We start from the raw sequence: 27,414 nt of genomic DNA on the forward strand, positions 1-27,414 counted from the left end.
GAAAACCTATCTCATCAACATTAAAAGTAATTCACTTACATGACAGCAGAGTAGAAAGAAAATGACAGTAATTTTTTCCTATCTCAGTGATATTTCATCTGCCCATTACTGACAACACAATAAATTAGTACTACTGTAGCTATATGCTTCTGTTTGGCTTCAGAATATTTCCTTACAAAATGCCTTTTCTCAGTTGTGGCCAGCTTTCCACAAAAGATTTTCTCCTGTAGGTGCGCATGCTGGCTAAAAGTAAGGAAGTTTGAGGAAAAGTCAATTAAGGAAACGGGATCTAACAATTACCTGCTACATCCACAATGATTTGTGACTAACTTATGCACAATTGATCCATGTAGTCACATGTGAGATACAATTTGATGTCTTTTTTATTATATAGATGGTGAAATCCAGCATGAAGTTTTTATTAACATCATTCCAAACTAAGGGCTGAAAAGAAGAAATCTCTACTCTCTACCTTATGTTACATGGTTTGTAGTGTCTGTACTAGCCGTAGTTTTGGCCTCTGGCAAATGTGAAACAAGTCTAAGAGACAGCTCGTGTACCTCTAACTATCCTGCATTTACTGTGATCTAAATATACACATGGCTACTTGTCAGACAAAGTAGCTGAAATTATTTCACACAGAAGAAATTACCCCAAAATCAGATGATCTGTGATATTTTCTACTTCATGTGGTCAAGTTAGCAAACTAATAAAATCCTTTACAGCTCAATATATTCTGCACATATTTTTGTTTTAAAATGTTATAGTTAAAGAAAGCTTTTCCCTGAAGGTGTTAGTTACACTATTTCTTGTATACCTTTTCCTCTAAAGCCAGGTACACCATTACATTACCTCCAACTATACAATATTTTGAGGACGAGGAAAAAAAAAATCAAAGCTAGCTGACTGTACAAATTCAATTTTAATTATATTCTGAATGCACTAGGCACTTTCCACAAACATAGGAAGACAAAGTCCAATATGTCCCAGAGAGTTTAGAGTCTAGAAAACCCTCTTAAAAATTATTTAAAGCAAGTCTGTCTGATTTTTGTGTCTGCCATACTGGGATTCACTACAATAAAGACAATGACTGTGTTGGTCCCACCATGAGAAAGCCAGGAATCCTGTTAATCTGTATGCACAAACTCACAGCATTAAGGCACAAGGGTGCAGGCGTATATATATACCATACAGAAGGTCAGAATATGTTATGTATCATAACTGCTATAGTGACCAGTGTGATTTTTTTTTTCCTCTTCAGATCTTTCACAAAGCATTCAATTAAATAATATCCAAAGCCTCCACAGGGCTGCTGTTGTGGCAGTTGGCTTGTTCACAATGTCCTGTGTGTGCAGGACAGGAAAAGAATGACAGAGTGGTCAAGCAGCTCGCTGTGATGGTGTTAAGGCACTCTAGGGTGTGTTTCAAGGATAGTGGAATACATGCTTCCTGTTACTGAAGACTACGATAAACCCAAGACATGAACCAGCACATGACTAAAATACATCCTGTCAGATAATAGTGCACTGAATATTTTTATGTACATGTCATTCTGTTCTCTGCAGCAGAACACAATCTTTCCTCTGAATCAAGGAAACAGTTTTGTCTTTAGAAAATGCTGTACAAGAGTCATAATTTCTTTGGCAGAGTCTGTGTAATAGGGGGGATATTTCTACTCCGCTGTAGACAGTGCAGAAGAGCTGTGGAAAACTAGAACCTTTTGGACACTTCCAGTGGGAGATAGAAATTCCCAGCAGAAAAAGGGTTGATGAAAAAACAGATTACTCACGATGACTGGGAAGCTTTCCTCCTCAGCAAATAGTCCACAACATCTGGGTCAGTCTCTAATAAGCTAATAAGCACTTCATTCTGTAAATCAGGGGAAACCTATGAAAAAAAAAAAAATCTTAGTTGGAGGTTAATATCCTTTCACATACATTAGTTTTGGTGCTATGCTTAATCTAAATGACCAAGTACAAGTATATTTACAGAGAGCATATAAAATATTCAGAAGCTTTCACTTAGAAGAGAAATTTCATGTAAAAACAGATGAAGTAGTAGTTCACTTTGTACAATGTTCAGTGCTGATTACTGTTGAATAACTGTTTGGTATCCAGGTGGTTATTATATCTGGAAATAACAGTGGGATTATTTATGTATCACAATCTCAAAAGCTCCAGTTTAAGGTCCTCACTTTACACACTGCCCTTCAGTGATCAGAGGACATTTACAATCACCATCTCTGCCCCTCCAGCTGCTCTGACCAACAGCCTCAGTCAGAATTTGTGTCACCTTCTTTGGCGTTTGGCCTTCTGATTTGCTAACTGTCTCTTTGCACTTTGTATGGGTACAAACCATCAAAACCCTTGATAGCTTCAGATGCTGCAGGATACAGCAACATCTCCCAGGCAAGTAGCAGAAATGGCACCCCAAAACCTGCACAAGTAAACTTTGTGCTTCCAACTGCACTTTACATGAGTCTTATCAATCCTCGAGTGAGTTTGTCTGCTTTGTCCACATTAGAGTGGAACATTCAACTCAAACTTCAAAACACTGAAACAGATAAAACAATCCAAGAAACTTGAACTGCCCAGGCTCACTCATGACAGATGGAATTTAATGCAAGACAATCTCAGCTGGGCAATCTGTGTTTCTGGATGCAAACTGTCAGAGCCTGAATCTCCTGACCTTCAAGTCACACTTCATGGACCATTTGTTCCCCCTGACATTTCCTGGGAAATAGGAATAGAATTACTGACATATTCCCCACAGAAATACCTCATTTTGGGAGGTATTTAGGGAGTCTAGTTACATAAAAGGCATATTTCTTAAAATAAGGAAATAATTAGAAAATAAATGAAGATATGCATAATTTAATTCAAACTGATCCAAAATCTCTATGAAAAACTTGTGTAACCACATAGTCATTTTTTTTTTAAATTGTATTCGGTGTCTGAACTGGAAAAATGTCTTATTAATCATCACTGATATACTAGTCTTCAACTTCTTACAGGAATATAATTTTTGGAAACCTGGTGTACTATAACTTCTCCATTTAGATAGTCTTTCTATGCACTGGAAGAAACTCCAGATAAAGTTTCATGGCAAAACAGAATCCACACATTTTTGTCTGTAATTTACTACCAGCTTTATATCAAGTAAGAAACTGCTGAGAGAACTTTGTCAGAAAAATAAAAATACTCCTTGCCTTATTGGAAAAAAAAAAATTAATCAGTCTTTCATTCCATCAAAACAAGTCTGAAAAAGTTCCACCAGAAGTTCAGTTCCAATAGAAAGCTTCTCTGAAACCCAAACTTAAAAGAGTTTTACTGATTCACAGGACTCTTACCAGAATGAATCTGCAAGTACATTTGTGCTGATGGTCTCCTTACTAGCTACCTACTGGGTTTGGGGCTTCCTCCTGTGCAGCAATATTTTTCAGTTTAGTTGGTAAGTGTAGAAATATGCATGTAATTGTAAACTTACACTTATAGAGAACTACAATATCAGTATCTCAGGAAGATGTCACCATGACTATTACTGAATTAATTGTTTCACTGGTAATTGCATCTAATTAGATGGATGATAACTTTAAATATAGGACAGAAGAGAAGCCAAGGCACTGCTGAAATAACAGCGCTGGAGGACACACGGGAGCACATCAGAGGGCTCTAGGGTTGTCAGGACTCCAGCAGATATCAGATATTCTGAGATTTTGGGGTTTGCTGCTACATGAGAGTCACAGCTGTTGAGACACAGAAGGAGAGAGGGACCCTTGAGGTGTCTCTTTCATGCTGTCCCTTGCCACTGATGTGGCACAGAATGGAAGTGTGTGGCTGCCTCCACAGTGGGGAGGCCACAGTAGCCTCTAACTGTAAAAATACGAAATTTCATACACTCTGTAGCACTTCTTTACAGCAGGGCTAGATTTGGACACTAGGAGATGAAATACATGAACAAATTGCTGTTCTCCATCCTTCATGCCAAGTCAAAAATGAAGGGTGGTTGAGTTGTGCCTCCTTTCATTCAGCTGCTGGACGTAGCTCAGAGACTGGCAAAGAACAGTCCTTTATACATCCCCATGAAACATTTTAATACATCCTCAAGACTCACTGAAACAGGCAAGATTTGGACATGAAAGTGATTATCATCACTGACATCAAGGAAGCATGGTCAAATTCCATCTTTTATAAGAAATCCACTATTGAATGTTACTGGTGTTAACAATAGTTACTTTGTAAAAATGATGCTCAATATTCTGGGTTGCTCTGACAAACAGAATCTCTCTGACCCACCAATATGTCAGAATCATTCTGATATTGTGGTCTGGGTACCCCACCATTTCCCGGTTTACTAGGGTATGGTTCACAAATGTTCCAGTTTCAATGCTGAAACCAATCAGTTTTAAAACTTCCACATCTATAAAAGTAACAGAAAGGAAAAGTAACCAAACACAAAGCATCTGAGCATTAATACACCATGTTATAGCTGTAGCTGAATGCTTAACTCCAGATGTTCATCTTTTTATGTACCACAAAGGTCAAGTATAAACAGTAAAAGAAACTCTGGAAAACAAAAGAAATTATTTTTCCCACACTTCATTTAACCTCCAGATGAAAGTCAAAGCACTGAAGACAGGAAGTAATAAATTCATCCATCAGAATTAAAAGAGCCCAGATGCAGGTAAGGCTAACCTTAGCCCAATCCTTTCCACATGTAAAGTCAGCATGAGTGCGTCAAGTATTATGCACTGAGATGTGTCTGTGCTGTAAGAAGTTATTAAAGAGAAGCAGTAATAAGAACACTTCAAGTATCTGAAGTATTCTTATTCAAGTATTATCTTAAACTTGATAGTGCCATCCTCACTTTGGGGCAGCAGACCTTCAGCCAAGACCGCAGTTCTGTCACTTCCTTTTCCTGATGTGGAAGGAAAAATACCACCTAGCATTTTCCTATGAAAAGCATTTTAAAGAAGAAAAAATAATAAAAAAAAGGAAAAAGAAAAAAGATTGCAAGTGTCTCACTAGTACAAGAGTAAAAATAAAAGGCAGGAAAACCACAAAGAAGTTCATCTGAGGCTAAGACATCTGAGGCAGTGCTCATTATTGCTTTCTCATGCTCTACTCCCTGTTGAATACTGATAGACATCTTCCATTTACAGTACTATGTGGCCATCAGCCCACAGTTCAGGGTTGTACATCTTCTTCCAACAATTTGCCAGCACTCAGCTTTACTGAAGCACTGAAGGTTTCCAGAGTGTTCTTTCTGCTTTGGGAACTTGTCTCCTCAGTGTAACGTACAGTGCTGCTTAGTCTCAGCATGCAGCAACTAAAGATTTTTCCACTTTTTCAAGACTACTGGGTTTGTTACAATGTGTATTTTTACTGAAATGAAGACAGAATAATAAAGACCACCATTAGGTCTGACTGGTCTTTACTACCCCAGAGCAGGGCTCCCTCAGACACAAGTCATGCTGAGCTGACCTACAATTTTGTGCACAAAAAGAGTGGAAGATAAAACCACAGAATGAACTGCTCAGGTAACTGCTAGGCATGAGAAATGTGATCTTACTAAGCTTCGCCTTAAGTAAACATGATGTCCAAGTCCAAGGCCATCAGCCTTCTTATGAAGAACTTGCTTCCTTCAGCAAGAGAACTGAAAGGGACTCGGGAACTACAGATTTATGTTTTCTTCCTTTTACCCAACTAACCAACAAGAAAGCTTTGTCCTTCCTCTCCATCCAACCAATAAAAAAAAAGTCTTGGGTAGGGAAGGCAACTCCTTAAACTAACTGAGGATTTCTTAACTACTGCAGAAAAATTGTCTTCCTGACTCCCAAAACTGAGATGTGAAAGATCATTTTCAATCTTGTCTATGCATTGCTCAGTATACAACTGAATGGCTAACCCCATCATTTTCATAACCTTCTAAACAATACACCTTTACCTACACAGAAACCATTCTAAGCAAGATACAAATGCACATTTTTAATATTTTTACTTACTGCAAATCATTCTTCTTGCTAGAAGACTACTCTTTTTTACCAATAATTATTGATCCCAATTTAATGCAGCTTCTACAAATTTATTTAATCCCCATCTAGTTTAATATCAGTCAGGTATTTTCTCATTTATCTTACAAATGTATACGAGTAATGCGAAAAAATATCCACCCACCATGAAAAGGGTTTCATAGTTTTCAATCATCTTTTGCACAACAGCTATGATAGCAGTACTCTCTTCAGCTCGAGCTGAGCTCTGAACTGAGAATTCTTTGTCTGTAGATTTCTGCTTGTGCAACAAGTTAGGGCCAAAGATGGTGGCCAGGTTAAGTGATGTCATTTTGTTCCCAGTAATCTAGAAAAGAAAATAAAAATGAGGTGGGGTCTCACAGGGCCTAATGTATACAGATAGGTATATAGACACATCTACACACACTCACACCCACACACAAACACACACTCACTCTCCCCCCTCATTTGGTAGATGCTTCATTCATCAAAACCAAAACCTGCTACTTGTCAATAAAAAATGAACAACTTTCAGAAATGCCTTGTTTCAAACATCTCTGCAACAAGTATTGTAAATTTTTCAGGATATATTTTCAAGTGGGTTAGAGGAGTAGAAGGCGGAAGTGTTTTCTGCCCATAATTCCTTGGGAGCACAACAATGGCATACTCCTGAAATCACAAAAACCTCCTTCCTACTTCAGCATCTCAGCACACTACCATCTCTTAGGACCAAATGCTGAAAGCTCCCAGCTTTCTCAAGTAGTATTCATGATTTGAAACATATACAGTCATACTTTTCCATGTTTAAATTGTTGAGATAATTAAGGAGCAGGGTCATTGTTTGTATTAGTATTTTCCTGTATTTCTAGAACATGCCATGTATTTACTTGTTAGGTGACATTTTTTAGTTTGTTGGGGTTTTTACCTTTCTTCCTACTTTTATAAAAATGTGCTCAAGGAAGCAACAGTAACCTGAATTTTGATGAAGTAAAAGGCTAGGAATAGATACTATACTAGACTGGAATTATCTGAAAAATGTCATTATTACATCAACAATTTTGTTGTCATATTTGTGATTAGACATTAGATATTCTCCTTCTGTTCTTTCAACAAATCAAAAATTAGATGTCATTTGAACTAAAAAAAATTTAAAAGGATATAAAGAAACATCAAAAAGAGGTAGTAAAATAGAATTTCAAGAAGTGAGTTGTACAAAATAGATTATTTCAAAGCAGTATTTTAAAATTCTTTTTTGTAGCTGATCATTCACCAAATACTCTAGCCAAACTTGAAACTGCACTGACTATACCTGGTTGATTTTTTTAAAGAACTCAACTAGACAGCACAGAGATGACAGTAAAAAGCTTGTCTTTTTATTGGTAGGAGCAGTGTATAATGTTCAAAAGACATCTGTGTTAAGTAGGTGCACGGCAGTCATAGCAAACATGTTGGCTCTTTGTTTAGAGACTCATCCCAGCACAACTGTGGGAACAGCACACCCTTATTTTCACAGCACCAAGCACCCAGCTGTTTCTCAGGTGACCTGCTTTTCAAACTCTGAGTTTTGAGCCACCATGGAAGCACAGGCACCCTGTATGCCTCAAGTATGCTGTGGCAGCTTCTGACTGTGCCCAGATCTGCATGTGCAGGCTGTTTGGACAGTGAGCCTATTCTTAAGGGCAGCCTCAGGGCATCTTTAAAAAAATGTTGTAAACATTTCCACTGAAATTAACTGAATGATTAATTTTAATAAAGTTAGTTATCCATCTTCATCTTGATGAGAGAAGGGTTGTAGAAAGAAATCAAGAAGAGAGCCTGTGTGCCAAAGCTTGGCTGTTTTCCTTTCAGTGATAGCAAGTAGTTAGATAAAATACTTTACCTTGCCCTGTATGCCTTTATTCACTTAATTCTTCATAAATATCTTAAATAATTGTGCACAGACTATTGTATTATCGATAAAAGGTATCCAGCTGCACATAATATTCCTGATGCTTGGAATACTGTCAAGATAGCTTACATAAACTTGCCTTGCCAAAATACCTGTGGCAAAGCTGACGTACAACGGTTGAGCCAAATCAACTCTGTTAAGCAGCATCCCCTAGCCCTGCAATAAGATCCACCTGGGTACATTCCCGAACCAACAGAGAACTCTTTGCAGGACTAGGAGACCAAGACCTTAGCTGGCTTATACATGCCTTTAAGCACAGTCAAAATATTACAGGCTGCTCTTTCTAAATGCTTTCCATCACAGTGATATAGCTTTTTTATCAACTTCTTGTTGAAAACAAAAATAATAGCATTTAAAGTGGATTTAAAAATAGGCCTTGAAGTCACATACAACACTGGAAGTTAGGACCTGTAACGATGGAATAACTGGAAGTTAGGATTTGAGGTAGAAATTTGGCAAAAATAAGTCTCAAAGTCCTAATTGTTAAAATCAGACAATTGCCAAAGGCATCCAAATTTTACAAAATCAGCAGGATTTTCCATCTGGAAGACAAAATACTTGAGGAGTTTCCTAAGAGTCTCAGCAGTAGTCTCTGCTGCCATTCAGAGGACTGAGAAGTTCTTCCACAGATAAACCAGTATATTTTTGTCAAGTACTGACAGACTATATCCATTTTATTCAGCTAACAGAGTTGCCTCCTTTTGCACAGCACCCTACTAGCTCCAGCACTTCTCTGGCAGGAAACAGGGAGCCTAGATTTTCAGGTTTTTTCTAGTGTGAATGGGCACAGGTGCAGATGTGAGAATGCTCCGCCCCACAGCTGTGGGCATTCTTGTCTCTGTGGGGTGAGTGCACATCAAACTCTCCAGTGAATCTGCTCCAGATTGCAACAGTTAAGAGGATCAGAAAGAAAACAGGCAAAGATGAACTCTGACACCAAGTAGTGATGAGGTCTGTCAGTTGTATCTGTCCACATATAGCTGGAGTTTCTGTCTGGTTTTTCATTTTTCCCTACCCAGGGCACACAAGGAAGCTAAGAGAACCAAGAAGCAAACTGCTATGTCCAAAAGTCATACAAAAAAGCAACAACAGAGATTGAAAAGAAAATGAAAAAGTATATCCTTGCATGCCTGACCTTTTCTGAGTACTTTTCCCATGGAATATAATAGGATAAAACAAGGCAGCAGGGGAAGGAGGGATGATATTAGATGTTCTTGACAGCAAGGCTGGTACACTGAATCTCCCAAAGGAAGTGGTAGATGCTGACTGATTAAGTCATACAAAAATTAAATCTTCACAGCCCTAAGAATATAGTAAACAAATGGCAGAAGTGCAGGCAAATAGATTAAGTCTCTCCCACCTTTCAGGGATATGCCATCATTGTGTCTGTTTCAAGGCTCTAAAGATCTCTTTTCAGAATATGAATTAAGAAAGTCAAAGGACACAAGTGACCAGGACTTACCTCTTGGCCATCCTTGTCTCTGGTGTCTTCTGCATGGCCAGCTACTGTGGAGAGGAACTGCAGCAGCCGGTGAAGGGTATCGCAGTTACAAGGAGGTAGAAGATAAATGAGAAGCTGTAAGGTGCTGAGCTGTTCATCTGGCTCTAATACTAAGAGGGGAAAAAATATGTTCTAAGAAAATCACTCCAACTAACCTAAAAGCAGAACCAATATACTGTTCCCAACCCATAGGAATAGCTTTGTTTCAGAATCATTTTCCTTACAACATCAGAAGAAAAAGAGGAAACTCTAAGGAAACATCAAAACTACAAGAACTACTGCTATGGGATTTTTTGCCTTAGTTAGTCAACATTTTGCTCACAAATTAATAGGTTTTTTCTTATCCTATAAAAGCAAAATTCATGTTTTACACTCCATCACTGTTACTGAACTCAAATATTCTGCTTACTTTTCTACTTACTCCATCCATTTAAGTACAGTTACTGGTATATACAGTAGCTGTCAAGCATTCCAGTCAGGTCTATGCTTCAGCCATTTTTAATCAGGTTTCTTACAGTTTTTCACCTTGAAGAAGTACCAGGAGATTGGAAAAGTAACCAGAGAAATAAAGGACATTCTGTCACCACCACCACCACTTGAACCATCTACCATCTAAATGGTGGCCAATGACAAAGGTGGGACAGAGGCAGGATCCCAGACACGAGGGCTAGAAAGCTTCTGAAGAACACATACAAGGCAGCTGCTTAAGCTTGAAAACTCCAGCTTTACTTTCTGCTAAATCCCTGAGAGGGTTATAGGCAACACAGTTGGGAGTACTTAATATGATGGCTTTGAGGACCATTAATTATGAAGAAACTTAAGTTTTTGAAGCCAAGATGCAGCTTTGGTCAGTGGACAGATCTAAGAAGTTTAAGATATGAGGATTCAAATGGGAGTCTGTGACCTGGCACTGCTAGATCAATGACAGGGTCAGGTTTTAATAGAGAACATGAATTCCATTCTGACAAATGCAATAGTTAGTGAAATCTTTCTTGTTTTAGTTTTCTGAATTATTCTTATACGGTATAAAAACTAAGAAGAGACTCCAGTAAAACTGTACTAAAGACTATACTATATTATTTATATTAATTTATATTAATATATTAACATATTTATATCACTTAAAATATACTATATTATATCATATTATATTTTAACTATTGCATATTAGAGTATACCATATACTTTATAGTGTATAATACAAATATTTGGAGCAAATCAAGGCCAGAGCATTAAAGGATCAGAATAACAAAAAAAGGCTATTAGTAGAGATCAAAGAATTCAAACAAATGAGCTTTTGAAAACTGATAAATCAAAATGATGTAGAGCTCACAGAGTGTGTTGATGAAAGGTGTATAAAGCTCTCTGGTGAGAAGTGGGTCAGGCATGTCACGCAGAAATTCCTTTAACAAGGCAGCAACATCGTGAATGCTGTGCTCTTCATCTAATACAACATCTATGCCTCGGTCAAACTCTTCACGTAACTAAAAAAAATCATGAGGGAACACCATGGTCACTTATTGTCCCAGTTAATACATCCCAACACAGAAAATCTTTTAAGAAGCAAATTTACTCATTTTCACTTTAAAGATTGAGCATGACTAGTTTTTAGTAGTGTCAAAGATATAATTCATATCTAATTGCTGCTTATTCCATAATACATAATTTTAGGTTTGTACCAGATCATAACAAAATAGAGGTTATTTTCCAGATAATATGTGACACTCTTGTATGAAAACATGTACTCAAGTATAATTTTTGCAGAAATACAAGATTCATAGCAAAGGCAGAAACCAGAATGAATAAGGAAAATGATAAGACAGGCTCTTACATCACCTTACTGCATTATCCCTGGAACCACAAAGACTAAAATTGCATTTTCTAACATTTCTTATTTTTTAGAAAAACATTATTAGTAAGATCATGCTAATATCCACCAAATTCACATTTCTCTTGTCATTTAAGGCTGTATGTAAAGACAGGTAGCAAGCAAACAGGTTCACTAAGACTTCACAGCATTCCTTCACACACCTCGTTTTGCCTTCCAAATTTAGTTATACTCATTAAGTAATCACCATTACAGAGTTCACAAACAGCAAGCTATCATCATTTTTTTTTTCCCTGCTTTGGTCCTCAGACAAATTCTGTGTAATTCAAAGGCATCACACTTCCCAAAGACAGAAGAAAACCCTCTCCCAAATGCAAGCTACCTTAGGAAAAGATAAAAAGCCTGCCCTTCTGGAGGGATTTTCCAGTACCAAGAGCAGAATACTTTCCTCAGGCTGGACAGCTTCACCTTTTACTCTTTTTGCATTTTGCAAACAATCAAGAGGTTTTAAAACTATTTCCTGGAAAAAATGCGTTCCTTTGCCAACATTATGAGGTATCACAATGTCACACCTATCTTCACAGAGTGACCACAGCTCAATCTTATAAGGAAAGATGTCTGAGGTATCAGATTTCTTCACCAGGAATATTACAAACATACCAAAGACAGGAAAGAAGCTAAGTCACAATCAAATAATATGCATGTGATAATTTTTGGCAAATCTAGACTATGGGCAAATCTATCTTGAGTGTGTTCAGTGTGAAAATCCTTTGTTTTCAGCTGAGATTGTACTTTCACAATGGATGTGACAGGTACTCATTACAAACTACAGCCTCCATTCTAATTTACTAGGATTACTTTTAGCATTATTTTTTTCAGTAACTATTAATAATGAATAATTATGCTATGAAGACCAGAATATGTTCTTTATCTAATATTATTCTTTGATTTATGGTCAAAGATTTTCCAGTGCCAACTTGGAGACTTCATTCCCAGCTCAATTCTACTCTCCAGACTGGTGAAAAATGCAGAACATCCCTGCAGAGCACCATAAATTACCTCAATCCAGAAAAGTGTTTCTGTACTTAAGTGCCCGAAAGCAGCTGAGGAAACCCATTAGCACTGCATCAGGAATTCAGACTTTCCAAATTGCTGCCTAAATCATAAACTGCTGTTACAGTCTTGAATATGGCACTTGTGATCTGGTATCCCGTGAGACCTACAAAGATGTCCTAAGCTGCAAGATATCACAGAAGGTCTGGTGAGATGTGGCCACATTTCAGGCCCAGGTATCATGGCTGTTAAAACTGTATATTGTACACCTCAACTCGAAGTCTTTCAGACTCCAGTCACATGGAGTGCTTTCAGACTTTTGGAAGATACAGGTGGTGAACTACAGCATCCGCTGAATCTCATGATATGAGAGATGAGGACATCTGTGCTGGAAGAGGGTTTTTCACTCTTCCAGCTATTTCACTCTTCATCCTCAATGTCACCAGGCCCAGCATCAAAGGTTGCCCACCCCAACCTTGGCAACAATGCTCTGCTCGAGCATCTTTTCCAGGCACAAGATGGTACCTGGCATCCTGATGCACCAGATCTACCACCTCGAGTCAAGAAGAGCTTGGGAATCTCTGCCCTACACCCCAATGAACATGACTGAGGAGGTTTGCAAGAGATGCACATGTTCTAGATTTTCTCTTCCTGCTCACCAATCAAAAACCATACTGGCACATGCATCTACTTACTTATGTATTTACTGCAACAAACTACAGTGGAAACAGGACAGTTTCTAACTGGGGAAGGAAGGAAAACCAAATAGGCTTAATTTCTACACAAGAAAAACTAATGAACAGCTGCAAAAGCACACCAAAATCTGAGTGTTGGGTTTGTCTTTCTACAGCTCAGAAAATGAGTGGAATTTTAATTGAACCCAGACTTTCCCACGTGTTCATGTTGACAGCATTTATTACTGTAATCACAAGGGCCAAGCTTCCTTGTTGTTTAATGAAAATATCAGTTTATCTAGTTCAATAAATTAATCCAAGTAGTAAAAAACACATACCCAAATCTCTTGATTTCCTCACCTTTTGAAAACAGAGCAAAAGTGGTGAAAGTCATTGATGTTCTAAGTAAGGCTTAGTTTACAAGTTAATCATAGAAGCTCTCTGCTTTTTCCCCAGATATATGATGCAATTGTACTCATCCCTAAATTATAATGTATCTTTTAACACAGAAGCTTGCAATGCAAATGTGAGGCAACTTCCAATACTTTATCTAGTTCAGTGTTGATCTGAAAACTGTCTCTGCAGATATTGTTTTAGCTCAGTGTTACACCAGCTAGTCAGGAATAGAAACTGCTGGAGAATGAGCTACAATTCAGTAGGCTATACTGTCCTACCAGCCAAAATCAATTCAATTTAGCTATTCAAGGTAATTTTCCAGAATGATAAAACATTACACTATGAAGTTTTTACAGCTTCTACCAAAGAACTGTAACTTCTGGGATGAGATGGAGTCAAGCTTTCTTCTGCTTTCTTTTCTGCTTGATGTTTTTGGTCTTAACTTCATGGGAGGGGTATTTTCCTGTAACTTTTTATCCCCTCCTCATGCATCGTGCAAACACTAACCACTATTTCAACTGCTCTAATTCCCAGCTTCTGGGAATAACAGTGCAATATCTAGGTAGGTATACCTAGGAGCCAACACCCACATTTGACTTATCTCGGGAATTAATTGTACACCATCTTTGCTGTTTCATAATTTGGCTGTGACTAAGACTTGGAAGGATCTGCTCTGACCTTGAAGTCTAGCAGGGGTAAAAGAAAGGTGATATTTAGGAGCACCAATCTTAGGGTCAAAGAGATTGTTCTGTACTTGCATGTTTTCTCATACCGTGAGTTTTCCAGAAAAGATTTACAGTTTGAGTTTACTTTGGGAGCTTCAGCTGCTCCTGAGATGAAACGAACAGCCAAGATTTTTTTTTCCCTGCAGTGTGACCTTTGGAAAATTTCTTCACTGTAGTTTATTTGGATCTCCAGCCCTGTGCTACTTTTGCAGAGCAAAACATACAGAGACTGCTAGCCTGCTGAGAACCTGACAAGGTTTTTACCAGATGTAAAAGATACTGGAAATGGCCTTTTATGAGCCATCAAAAACCAGTGAAGTCACTGACCCAGAAAACCTAAATTTCACCATGCTACAGATGGGGAAGAAAACACAGCAAAAGGAATCAGATTTGTTTGCACCACAGCTGATGAAAGAAAACCATATCCATATCCACTCACCTGTCTTACTCTCTTTTTTGAGCTTCCAACTCTGAATATTCCTACTGTCTGGAGACCTGCAAGTGTAACACATAATAGCACTATTTTACTGTTTAATTTTCTCCTGAAAAATGCATTAAACAAAAGCATTCTGCCCTATGTGTGTACTTACAAGAATAAATTTTTTAAAAAGCAACATATTTCTCCACAAATGTGTACTTACCATGTTGATGCAAGATTCAGTTGTGATTAAGAACCCATTCACTGTGTCTTTTAAGGATCACACTTAATCTGCAAAATGGAATCTCTGTGACATTTCTTGTGATGCCACTTTGGTAGTGCCACTGCTATGAAAGACTGAGGCACTGCTCAGGCTTTGGAGGTGTAACTTCCAGGACTGACATCAAAGGAAACAGGCAGTAAAACAACTAAATACATGGGCATTAAGCTGTGTATTTGGATACAGGATAAAGCTGGTATTTGGAGTAACTCACTGGCTCTAAAGTTCTTGTCAAGACAAAGCTGAGAATCTCCTTCAGAGGTACATGAATAGGGCACTCAGGTAGACAATGAGAGGGAAGAACCTCAGAATCTTCTCTCTTTGGTAATCAGAAAATTAAATCGATGGGCTATCATTTAGTAAACACAGGACATTGGCAGGGAAACATCTGAGAGGGAGATTACACACATTGGGCAAAACCTGTAGGCTGGTTAGCTGTTCCTACACAAACATACAGTGCTTGTTCTACACTACAGGTCTACAGAAAGCCTTTGTATCTCTGGGACATGATCCCAGGGAAAATAGGGAAGGTGAACAAGGATAGGGGCATTAATGGCTAAAAACGTAACCACTTTTTGTCATATCATGCTCAGAATTATCCTTTGAAGCATTCATCAGAAACTGCTGGTGATTTGTTGCTGAAAAAGGATTTAGGCATATAGGCAAGTATTTCCAGAATCAGCAACTTGGTCCATCTTATAGCCTGGAATGATGTTGCTACAGTGCCCATCTTCTCCCATCTTTAAATTTCTCTCAGTTTCTTGTGAACAGCAGATTAAATTGAAAATTGAAGAATTTGCCCCAGATCATATCAGATTATTGCACTGTGGTATATTATAGTTTACTCTTAAACAATGCACAATAACTCATCATAAATTTCCTTTAAAAGAAAACTTCAAATATTTCTGTAAAGCAAGTATTTCCTTAAAGAGCATCATATAGAAAAGAACTTCGTTGTGACAGTGCATTAAGAGGATTTTAAAATTATCACAGATGATCAGGTGATATAAAATCACATTATCCAAATGATACTCAACTGGATGGCTTTTTGGCTGATTCGGATACTTTTATGTTCTCCAAACTCAGCTACCTTTGCTTAAAGGGATGGAAGCCATTCATCTCCAACTTAACCATCCCATACCTACTTGTCAGCCATGGTATCTAATCTCTGTAAAAGACTAACAGTGACTATCTTTTGCAGTGTTCCTTGATGCATTTGTAAGAAAGATAGTTTTCAGTTATGAATTGTGAAAGCTCAGCATTGTTGTTTAAATTGGAGTCCCTCATCTGCAAAAGCCTTTCATTCAGAGTTAGTAAATGATTTCTTGCTGGTGAAATTAGCATCAAATACATCATATGCTGCTACAACCACCATTATTTTATGGTTTGTTGATTATCTGGCCATGCGATAACTCCATCTTGCTGTGGTCAAGTTATTTCAGTTACCAATAAAAAATTTTACAAGGCTAAGATACATTGGCAGAGATGGTAAGCAGATACCTAGATTGACTATTGTTTCTGCATTATGTAAAGCTGAGGGACACTTGTGTCTGGATGATCACAAACACAGAAGAAGAATACTGGCAGGAGTCTGTAATTTCCTTTGGAGAGAGCAGATCTGAGCCTGAGGCTGGTCATGAGGAATCAAGCCAGAGACAAACTGTGTATTCAGCCTTCAAGCCTTGCAGTGAACAGGAAGAGGCTTCTTGGAGCTTAATACATATTTAACATGGAATTATTTCTTATTCTGAGCCCACATCTTCAAATATCAAAAGTCTTGCACTACTAGTATAAAGAGTTCATCTTCATCCCACACTTTAAGATCCACTGGTTGTGAGGAATGGCTCCAGACTGACCGGCACATTTCAGACTTTTTATTCTGAAGGTACAGGTAAACCTGTGGGGTGTGAAGAGACATTTCTGCAGAGCTGAGCACCCCAGTACAAGATGAGTGACCTCCAAGAAAAACCTTTATCCCTGTGCTCTATGGGCCAGTTTTACAAGATTGTAGCATAGATCTTCAGTTTGGGAAGTTATCAAGTACAGAATTACTTGTGAGACAGTAATTTTAGCAAGAGGCAAAACAGGAGGGAGAATGTCTAGCTTTCAAAGATGTCCTTGCAAATGGAAGCATATACTTCTCAAAATAGGCATTTATTTCTATTATAGTAAAAATACATCTGCCACTCCTGGGAAAACAAAATATTCTTACCATGCTTTTCCAAGTGCTGGCAGCAACTATCTACAAGCCGGGGGACCTGCCTGTAAATAGGGTTCAGGCTTAGTTTCTTATCTCTTGCCTTTTCTTTCTTGCTCTGGGCTTCTGCTGGCAAAGAGAGCTGGAGAGCCTCCAAGAGTCTTGAGTGATTGTCATCAAGATCTGTAATAGAGTCCACAGACATCGCGCCCTGTAAAATACACACACATGAATAATCAGTAGGGCTGGGGGAATCTCAGCATCACAGGACATCCAACAAAGACTTTTGCCTACCTGTATTTTAAACAAACTAATATAAAAATACAATTAGCTATAACATTTTTATAAATTAATGAAGTTATAATACCAGTTTAATGGATAGGAAAAATTATTATGGCAGCAATGTTCTCATATGCTCACATTATGAAGAATACAAATTAAAATGCTGAAAAAACTAACTAGCTTTTCACTCATTTGCTCTGTCTTTTTGCTGTTGCAAGCCTGCCCATACTGTGAGGCAAGGAGGAATCATGGTCTGTTGATGCATTTCAGCAGTACCATATTCATCTGCATAGAGATACATAGATATTTTTAAATCTCATTGCCTACTTCTTCTGTAGCTTGGACCACTGTATCGGTGATATTCAGGCAAAATGATTTGCAACCATACACCATATAGAGCTAACAGTTAATATCACAAATACATACAGCTGTGGAATTGGAAATAATACCACTCTATCACGGAATAAAGATACACCAGAGAAGTTGAGGGGCAATATTTTAAAAATAATTCTTCTTCATGCATATTAATATTTTTAAATCATTAAATTCCAATGAAAGCTTTGAAAGCCAGGTTTGGATTACAGCAAGGTGCAAAGGTTCAAGCAGTCTGTAAAGGATAACAAGCAGCAGGAGGTTTATGGCATGTTTCAATTTTTACACTTGGAAAAATAGTATTTTTTTTTTTTCAAAACACAAGATTACTGTCACTTCAAAATTACCATTTCTCTCAATTCTTATTAAAATTATGAGGCAATAACATTCTAGGGTACATGTAGTCTTACAATAATAATAAAACACAAAGAAAAAATTCAGGTTTTATTCCTATTAAAAATATCTGTTGTAAACTATTTTCTTTATTTCCAAGACAAAGAATAAATTTTAGCACAACATAAAATGTACTGTAGAGGGATGCAGCATGTCATCTTAAGAAATAATAAGGAAAACGTAAATTCCTACTAAAAACTTTTCTGACAACTATAGCTTGTTAAAAGCACACTGCTCTGCTGACAAGTATATAGAGTGCTGCTCAGAACTCTACGTCTATTAAATGAGAACTGTGCAATTGCTTACAAGGAAATTTCAAGTTCTATTTTGTTCCATCAACCTAGCCAACTGAACTTTGTGAAGATTTAACTCATAGGCAAAACTCACAAAAAGTCCACCGAGATTTCAAACTCGCTGATAAATTTCTAGCTCATAACACCTTAAAAAAGCCACCATTTAACTTATCAGGATTACTTCTGTTTCTTGTAACCCATGGTAGATGTATAAATGAAGTACAGCGAAGTTTCCAGATTTTTTTTTTTACCCACATTACTATAAACAATTACTAGATCCTTTAAAATGCAACTTTTGACCTTTATTTCTACTGTCTCTCAAAAGTACATCTGCTTGATTCCTTTTACCATTTCCTGCCAACAGGAAACAAAAACACAAACAAAAAGCCCCTCCAAAACAAACAAGAACCTCTGGCTATGATCCATGTGTGTAAAATTCCAACTGAATGGTATTTTTATTTTAATTAAGAGCTTGGCATTCCAAACAACAAATGAATCAATTGACAATGAAAGTCCTAACCCCACACTCACCACTCCCTGTGTGACAGGTCCCTGCCTTTATATACTCTGCCTTTACTGGTCCTTTCCTGTCTGCAAAGCATCCTCATGAATCATTATCAGAGTCACTTAAATCGGATTCAGATCCCTGAAATAGATGCAAATACCTGGTTCGACGTGGTCCTTGGGCATTTTATCAAAATTGTGGATTAACCAGCACACTGAGCTGGCTTTAGGAAGAGTGACCTTGAGTTCAGTGACTGAAGTGACTGCTTGGCAACACCAAGTCCAGGCCAGCCCTGATTTTACAAAGTGCACAGGAAAATATAACTAACATACTCCATGGGTTCAGCTCAAACTCAGCCAGACCTATTAGTCTGGGCTCAGAGAGACCTACCTGACCACTGAGGAACAGTGGAGGAAGAGATAGTGCACACCACTGCCCACTGCTCCAGGTCTAGTGACTCACACTCTGAGATACCTGAACTGCAGTGCCCAGCAATTAAAGAAAATCAAGTTTCATCTACCAGGCATTACCTTTGCACATAATGGATACCAGTCCCTGATCCCCCATGATGAGTTCAAAACCTAAATACACTGGGGAAGTCTTAAGCTAAGCACACAGAAACACAAAGGAAAGGGGAATTTGAAGTCTCAACTTCCAACTGCTGGGCAAAAGTCCTACACAGAAAATGCAGTGTCATCTAGACAAACAAAGAGCCCCTTGACCTGCCTTCTGCCTTTTCTCAATTTGCAATTTATTCCAGTTCCACCCCTCTTAAACCCTGGTTTGAAGAGCCCAACAGAGAATTTCTATGAAGGTTTTATCCTAAGGATGAAAAAAGGTAAGGTTCTTAAGAAAATACTTTTTTTTCCATAGTTTGTTCTTGTACTTCAATTCTTGCTCAGATTTCTTAAAAGGGGTTTTATTCAAAGTATTTTATTATGCATTTTTTCTCCCTCCATTGCAAATGAAATCAAAGAGCAGTAAAGTCTGGAACCTCTATTCCATGGCAACATAAGAAAAAAAAAATTACTAACTGTGCAACTGGAAAGTTCAGAGCATAAAAATTTACTTACAAGGAAAAGATTTATGCTAAAAAAATGATCACTTTTACATGTAGATTAATATTCAACCCAAACCCACCACTCTGTGTTTTGCTGTCAAAGGCATCTTCATAGCCTGCATGCAGAAACATCCTTCAAAGACCCTGGTACAAATCTAGTCTGACAACTCTTACCACAGAGGATATGATACAGGTTAGACCATGAGGATTTTTATTAATATAAGGATAGGAATTAACAGTCGGATTTATTATCAGGTTAGAGCTAGATTAAGATAATTATACCTATAAATAAACACACAGGTTTAGATTTTTCCCTACAGAAAAAAAAAATAGGTTGAAGACAGATGAAATTTGTTAAATCTAAAAGAGTTAGATAGAAGGAGACAGATAAAGGGAGCAAACAGGAAGACTTCCAGATAATTTCTCTGCCTCTTTGCAATGTTGCAAACTTGCAGAGTCCATATATTTTTTCCCACCAGCATCAGCAAAAGAAGATTCCCACTACAGTTAAGAGTTTTCTGATGCTGATGAGGCTGACTTCCATGTGAAAAAAACCCAGTATTCGAACAAAAAGTATCCCACAGTCCACACACAACAGGTTTTTCCTGGTCCAGCTAGACCCTCTGGACCCACAGTGACACGCCCCATGGTGATGTGCCTACTTACACGCCTCCTTGCTCGTGGCGCTGGCTCAGGTGTATTCGGGGAAGTGGATTCATTTGGTGTTTCTGAGGTTGAGCTGAGAGATGAGTTACTGCTTGAAAGTTCTTTGTTCTGTCTTTTAGTTCCGAATGGCAAGAGAAAGGCCACAAAATCTGAAACATCTTTTTGCTCTTCTCTCTGAGAGTCTTGCTTAAGCTTGTAGGCCCGGTCATTAGCAATCACTTGAGACAACGGCATTCCAAAAGCCTGGGGAATAAATTCTGCAACAACAACAACAAACCCCTAATAGTTACCAACATCTGATATTTATTTAGTACAAAAAGAATTAACTCTTACGTTGTTAACAAAAAACAATCTGAAGTCCCTTTTAACAGATAGCAATTCCAGTGAAGTACTGGACTCAATAATAACAACAGTGCCAGGTAATTGTAGCCCATGGTATCTGAATCATATTTCTAGTCACATAAGGCATGATACACCGCACAGAATCTTGGAAAATCACTTGAGATCAGATCTAATTAAGATGGTAACTTCCACCAAAAGTAACTGAAGTCAGACACTTCTGGTTACACGCAGATGGTGCAGAGGGGCACCAGATGCTCTAGTAACCTTCCTGAGACTGGGGAGTCTCGTTGGACTGTGCCAAAGCTCTCTCTCACATTTCAGATCCCTTCACCAGGCTCCATTCTCATAAATGCTGTAGGGCACCAGAGTCAAAGGGTCCCAGCATGTGCCGGGTTTCACAACAGTTCAGAAGAGTATCAATCTACCTGCACAGTGACCTTCAAAGTACATTCACCACTCAGACTAAGCCTTCAAGTATATAGTTTTAAATTTAAACAAGAACCATACTGTTTTAAAGACTAGTAAGATTAAACCTGTTTAACAGTGGTATATCAGTACAAAGTTCCTTTGCAAAACAATAAAAAAGCATAGACACATGGAAATACAGAACACGTTTGTCTCAATTAAGAAAGAGAACATAATCCTAATCTCACATCTGTGTAACTGTAATGTACAAAACCAGAATATCTCAGGTATCCAAGTAAAATGGTAAAATATTTTACAATATAGAAAAATGTTTTACAGTGAATCAATCAGCAACAATGAAATTCTCATCAATAATTTTCAAATCAGATCTGAGATTAGCTGAAGCAAAACTACTGAGACAGATTTCCGACTAGAACTGGTTTGTGCTCAAAGGAAATGAAAAAAATAGCTATTGATGCTATTCACCCTGGTTAAAATGATTGTCACTTCTACTAGGTTCCAGCTTCAGACATGCTCGTATCAGAATAAATAAAGCACCAGAGATTAAAACCAAATTTAAGCATCGAAAAAAGGAATTATAACAAAAAGAAGCACACAGAAAAATCCTTATATACTACACTTCTCTTTTGCCACAATCGCGTAAATAATTAAAGGTTAAAATTCCTCCTGGGATTTTAAGTCTGACTAGACTAGGTCTTTGATGACACTTCCATCTGGATTTGCATTAAAGTAAGGCATTGAAAAGAAGAGGATATTTTAAGAATCTTGAATGAGGACACTACTAGTCTATCACACTAAAGAAACAACAGCCCATTGTTCTGTTTTGGTAGAAACATTCCTGCTCTTTAGAAGGATGAAATGTTAAGACATGAATTAACTTCAGTGGCCAGACAAAACTAAATCAGGAAGCAGAGCCTCATATATCAAGCAGCTCTGGAGGAGACCTGTTAGTAGAATGACACCTAAAACCATCTGCATTTAATTTAGGACAAGAACATCATCACACAGAGATCAAGCAATGTGGAGATTACCAGTTCCGGGAGTTCAGTTAGACCTTTCCCTCCTGTACTCAGCAGAGTGTGTCTACTAAATTATGACAGTATTAATATTGACTTTTTTTACTGTTCTGAATTATCTTCCTAATGAACATTTAAGATGACAAATCTGAAATACACATACGCAACATGCGTCCCCTTCTGGCTGTCTAACTGGGTGCTTTCTTATACTCCCAGCACCCCTTTTTATTTGTCTTTCTACCTTTCGTGAGGAAAGCCAACACAGTATATTTCTCTGTTTTGGCTCAGAGCTGCTTGTGCTTCAAACTGGGAGAGGACAGCAGTATTTAGCTCATGTGATGCCCAACAGCATGCTGGTGCCATTGATCCTACATCAACTGGGGCAAGATCAGAAGAGATGAGATCTCAACACTGCTTCATTAAATAAGTTTTATTAAAATGACCCTCTACCTGACTTCAGTGTGTGAAGGCTGGAATTTTGAGGTAGGCATTGCCCCTCCTTGGAAACTCTCCGGTGTGGGATTCCAGTTTTTAAATTGCTCTTGCTGAAAGTGGGCCAGAGGAAAGACAATGAGCCTCTACTCCAGGCTGCTCTGATGTAGCCCTTCTCAGAGGACATGAACCGCTTCCTCGATTTCTCAGTGTCTGGCAGAGATATGAAACTGGATGAAAACCAACTGGCTGAATTTCAGATTAAATACAGATGGTAGTGGTGCTGGCTGGCAGTGGTAATTACATTAAAGAGTTGGCAAACCCAGTAACATTTTGCTCACTTGTTGAAATTAAGAGAATCAGTTACCCCCTCTGCAGACTGCCTCAAATTCCCACCAAAATGCGTGTGCTTGGACCATGTGCTGTGCTGGCAGGGAGCATGTGCTACCCACCACTCTTCAGAAGCATTCAATCCCAACAACTTCCTCACTGGACAGGTAATTAGAATGAATGTTAGCCCTTCTGACATTTCAGATTCATTAAAAAAGAAAAGCTGTACTCTTGTGAGGCAATTAGAAACCTATGGATGGGAGAGAAAGTCACTTAAGTCACAAGATGTACAGGTTTGAGGCTCTGGTCTCAGAAGGAAGAAGGACAAACTGCCTTTTTACAGCTGTAGGCTGGGGATCATTACATGAGGTTTCATTTGCATGAAAAAATGTACCTTAAAGCAGTGGCTCATACCTTGGTCTGTTGTATATATACTGAGTGCCAAAGTTACTAAGTTAGTTATTCTCTGTAAACTCAACAAAAAACTGATCACTTACTCAGTGAGGAGACTGGGCAGCTCAAAAGACATCCTGTAGAAAGTATCATGTAGAAATGTGAAACAACCTGGCAAACTAGGCAATCAACTTGGAAACAGACTTGTATTCTTAACCAGCATCACTCTTAATACATTCCAGTTTTCAGTGTTTACTGGCAAAGGAGACAAATTACTGTTTTGGAGAAGTGCATAATTTCTCTTACCAGAAAGTCAATCTTGCAGCAGAGGCAAGTTTCTTAACAAAATTGTGATCGAAACTGATATGTTCCTAAGAAATCTTTCTTTGGTGGTAAATCATCATTTTCTAATAAAAAGCAGCATGTCACAGAAAATTTCCTAGCCAGATCAAATAAGAGTTTCAGTGATCCCAAACCTTCCTTTTTTTGCTAATCAAATGATAATATTCAGGATGTTGACCCACATGGTTATAGCTTACCTGACCTCATGTCACCCTGTCCAAATATGGTTTAAAAGATTTCTCTGAAGTTTCAGCTGGTGAAAGCTGCTTTCCATCCCACGGAGCTTAACAGTCTATTAAGAACCAGTGAGGTCTATATTCTAGATTCTAATGAGTCTTTCAATACTAATGAAGTGAAAAGTAACTATGGTTAGGGTCCTTAGCATTCAGAGTTTTTTCTTAAGTACATCATAAATGCTAGTTTTGGGTTGCTAAAATCCTATTACCAAGATTTACTAAGGTGCTTGTACCACATCTATTTAAATGACAGGAATAGATATCAGAGAATAACATGCTTTTAAAGGGATATTTAAATGGGGTCTTTAAGTCAATCTCCCTGAAATCAATTATTTCAGATCTGTAGAGAGCGTGATGGAAGCAGAAAACAAGGAAAACAGACAACTCAGTCGATAATGGGAATTACAAAACTCCTTCTGTATCAAGGTTCTTCAAAACCCACATTGACTCCAGGAGATTCGAGATCAGACAATGTTCTCAGCGTCAGTTCTGTGGTTGAAAAATCTCTTCTCCAGCTACTCAGAGCTCTCTGACCTTCAAGGAGTGATAAAAGGCCCTCCCAATTACTTATGCTTTTTTTCTGGGAGTAGGCCTGGGGTTTTTTTACAAAAAATTAAAGAGATTACTTGGTACTTTACTTGGCTTTAGTACAAAGTATGACACAATGTGGATTAATAAAACCCTTTTTTATGCCTAGAGAGCATAAGAAACATATTCAAAGGTTTTATAGAGGCATGGTAAAGCGGTGGAATGGCTTTTAAAAAGTTCTGATAAAATACAATAAAAAAGAAACTTCATTTATTCAGCTCCCTCCTTAGGCTGTGCCAAGGCACACGGACACCACAATAGGCTGAATTACTGAGAACAAATGCAAACATTAATTAATACACCTTAATTTACTGAGCACGAATGGGAAGTAAACACAAAAGACATTTTCAAGAATTCTGAACTAAAGAAAAATCGAACATCTGCTGGACTTGCATATGCCACAGAGTTACCAGGAAGGTCTTTTCTCAGGAAGTCCTGCATTCAGCAGCTCTGCTAAGGCCTCACAGATTAACCTGCCAAGTATTTACATTCCATGCAGAAACACCAGAAAAAGGGATGATTCTCAGTTATTCAAGCAATCACATAACAAGTGATTATTATTTCTGAGCAGGTCTCTTCATTAACCTGTTGGGTATTCCAGAACCAAGGCAAAACCAACTTGGTTTGCTGATACAATCTTCTAGGACAAGTAATTTCTGGGAGGCATCTCTCTCTCAGGAATGCCTGTGTGTACTTTAAAAGTAGGCCTGCTTATGCTGGAACCCATCTTCACTGGCAAGGGATGGCCAAAGACTCTGCTTCTGCTGCTGTAAAAATCAGTACTGAATTCATAAGGGATTTGCCACCAGCTGCCAGCATGCACAGCATCCTGAGAATGTCTTATTCCAAGCAGAATGTCTTATTCCAAGCAGTCTGGACATGTTACTGTTCCTTCAGCCTGAGTACTGTTTGTCAGCAGCCAAACCCAATGTTTGGAGACATTTGTAGACAGTAGGATTGAGGGTCATGATGGCCATTAATAACAAGGAGGCCGGGTAAAGCAAAAACACTTGAATGATGGAAGCTGAAAATATTGCTTAAATGCCTGGGTGGAGTGCTGTTCTCCTGTTTAGACTGTTTACATCCAGCAAGTTTTGCTATATCCTGCTTTGGTGAATTACTCAGAATGTAATAACAATTGAAAAAAACACTTGTTTTACAATTTCTCCCCTTTTAAAGCAACGTTGACAGATATAAAAAAGGATAAAGATATATAAAACTCTTTTAAAGTGCATTAAATTTTACTGTGATATCATTATTGACCTTCAGAAGTCTGACAAGTTGCTGAAACCCTCACTTAAGAGGTTGACTGATCCATCTAAATAAAATCTGAAGTTTAGACAGTAAAAACTCTATAGATTGGACTGAGTCCTAAAATACAAGTTATTGAATCTCCAAACAGTCCTAGAAAAAATAAGTATCATTCCTTTTGGTTATGCCTTTGAAGCATAGACACCTGGTGGGGTGGGTGGGAAAGAGCAGTCTTGTGCACTAATTGTAGAGGGGTGGCACCTCTCCAGAGAAAGAAACCCCAGAAAGCTGCATCGTGGGGCAGTTCAGTGCACACCAGTGCTAAAGGAGAGGGTTTGGCAGGCAAGAGCTGCAGTGAAGCTTCCACTGTGCATCCCTGGTGATCAGCATGGTGGGCCTTTGCTTCCACCTCTGGGGCCTCCTGTGCCAGGCAAATCCCTGTCTTCTTTGATTGCAACCCACACACATGATCACATGGTGCTGCATGATTGTCAGGATTAATCTTGAGGAGTCTGATTTGCAAAAGGAGATTTTCAGGTGGCACACACCCTGGGCAGGACCAACAACATGGTTCCTTCAGCTGTTACTTGTTCAGGTATGTGGGGGCTCCCAGGCTGGGACAGGGAAAACGCAAAATGTTTGGAATTAATTACTCTCCCAACTGCAACTGTGTTTACAAAAGGGATGCCGAAAGGATGGAAATGAAGTCTGCATTAAGGCAGCTGCATCTCCTCCATATGAAGTGTCTGGCAATCAGCTTCCCTGCTTCCCCTCCGGCATCCTGTGGCCTGGTCTTGTTGTGGTTTTCTCACAACAGTGCAGCTGGACTGGTTACTAAAAAAACCCACTACAAACCCCCCAAAATAAACAGAAGGAAGGCATTCCTTTCAGGCATGAGGACTAGGGACCTGTCTGGGTTGGGTGCGTGCTCCCAGCCTTTTGCTAGCACACCCATGGTCACAGTGTTTGTCCTGGACCAGCTGCCCAGAAATGGAATACACTCTCTTTACAGAATAAACTTGCTGTGAAAGGCATGTCGAGGGAGGTTAACTCTGACTTCAGGTGACATGGAGGCCACTGCTCAAGGAAGGTGGTGGGGCCTCAATTTTGATGCGAGCATAGCAGGCTCACCCCTATGCAGACAAGCAGCACAAAGCCTTACATTTTTCTTTCCAGAGCTAACTCGTCAGCTGAAAGCTGGGCAATACTGTTCCCTCTAACTCCTGAGGCTGGAGGAGATGCTGATACTGCTGCTTCCCACAGGAAAAGAGCCACCTTTCAACCACTTGTCCAGGCTGATGGCCCCCACGGCACAAACCAGCAATCCTGGTTGTTCATTCCCTCTGCTGTCATGCATTAAGAGTCTGCTCAGCAAGTACCTGAGTGGAAGATGATCTTTAATAACTCAGAAGGGCAGAGAAAAGTATACCAGAACCAACCAAGACCAGAAAACCTGA

The 27,414-nt window shown here is 38.6% G+C and overlaps 1 protein-coding gene across 1 annotated transcript in view; it reads right to left on the bottom strand.

The window, feature by feature from the left end:
- Positions 1-27,414, bottom strand: part of ARHGAP6 (Rho GTPase activating protein 6) — a 312,065-nt gene that overhangs the window by 9,532 nt on the left and 275,119 nt on the right. The window contains exons 4-10 of the mRNA XM_062515112.1: positions 20,602-20,858; positions 17,046-17,241; positions 14,575-14,630; positions 10,793-10,943; positions 9,421-9,569; positions 6,177-6,356; positions 1,790-1,887 (exon numbers count right to left, since the gene is read on the bottom strand). Of these exons, the coding sequence (XP_062371096.1) occupies positions 1,790-1,887; positions 6,177-6,356; positions 9,421-9,569; positions 10,793-10,943; positions 14,575-14,630; positions 17,046-17,241; positions 20,602-20,858 (1,087 nt within the window). The remainder of the gene's footprint in view (positions 1-1,789; positions 1,888-6,176; positions 6,357-9,420; positions 9,570-10,792; positions 10,944-14,574; positions 14,631-17,045; positions 17,242-20,601; positions 20,859-27,414) is intronic.

This window comes from Cinclus cinclus, chromosome 2 (genome assembly GCF_963662255.1).
Source record: "Cinclus cinclus chromosome 2, bCinCin1.1, whole genome shotgun sequence".
Taxonomy (NCBI): Eukaryota; Metazoa; Chordata; class Aves; order Passeriformes; family Cinclidae; genus Cinclus; species Cinclus cinclus.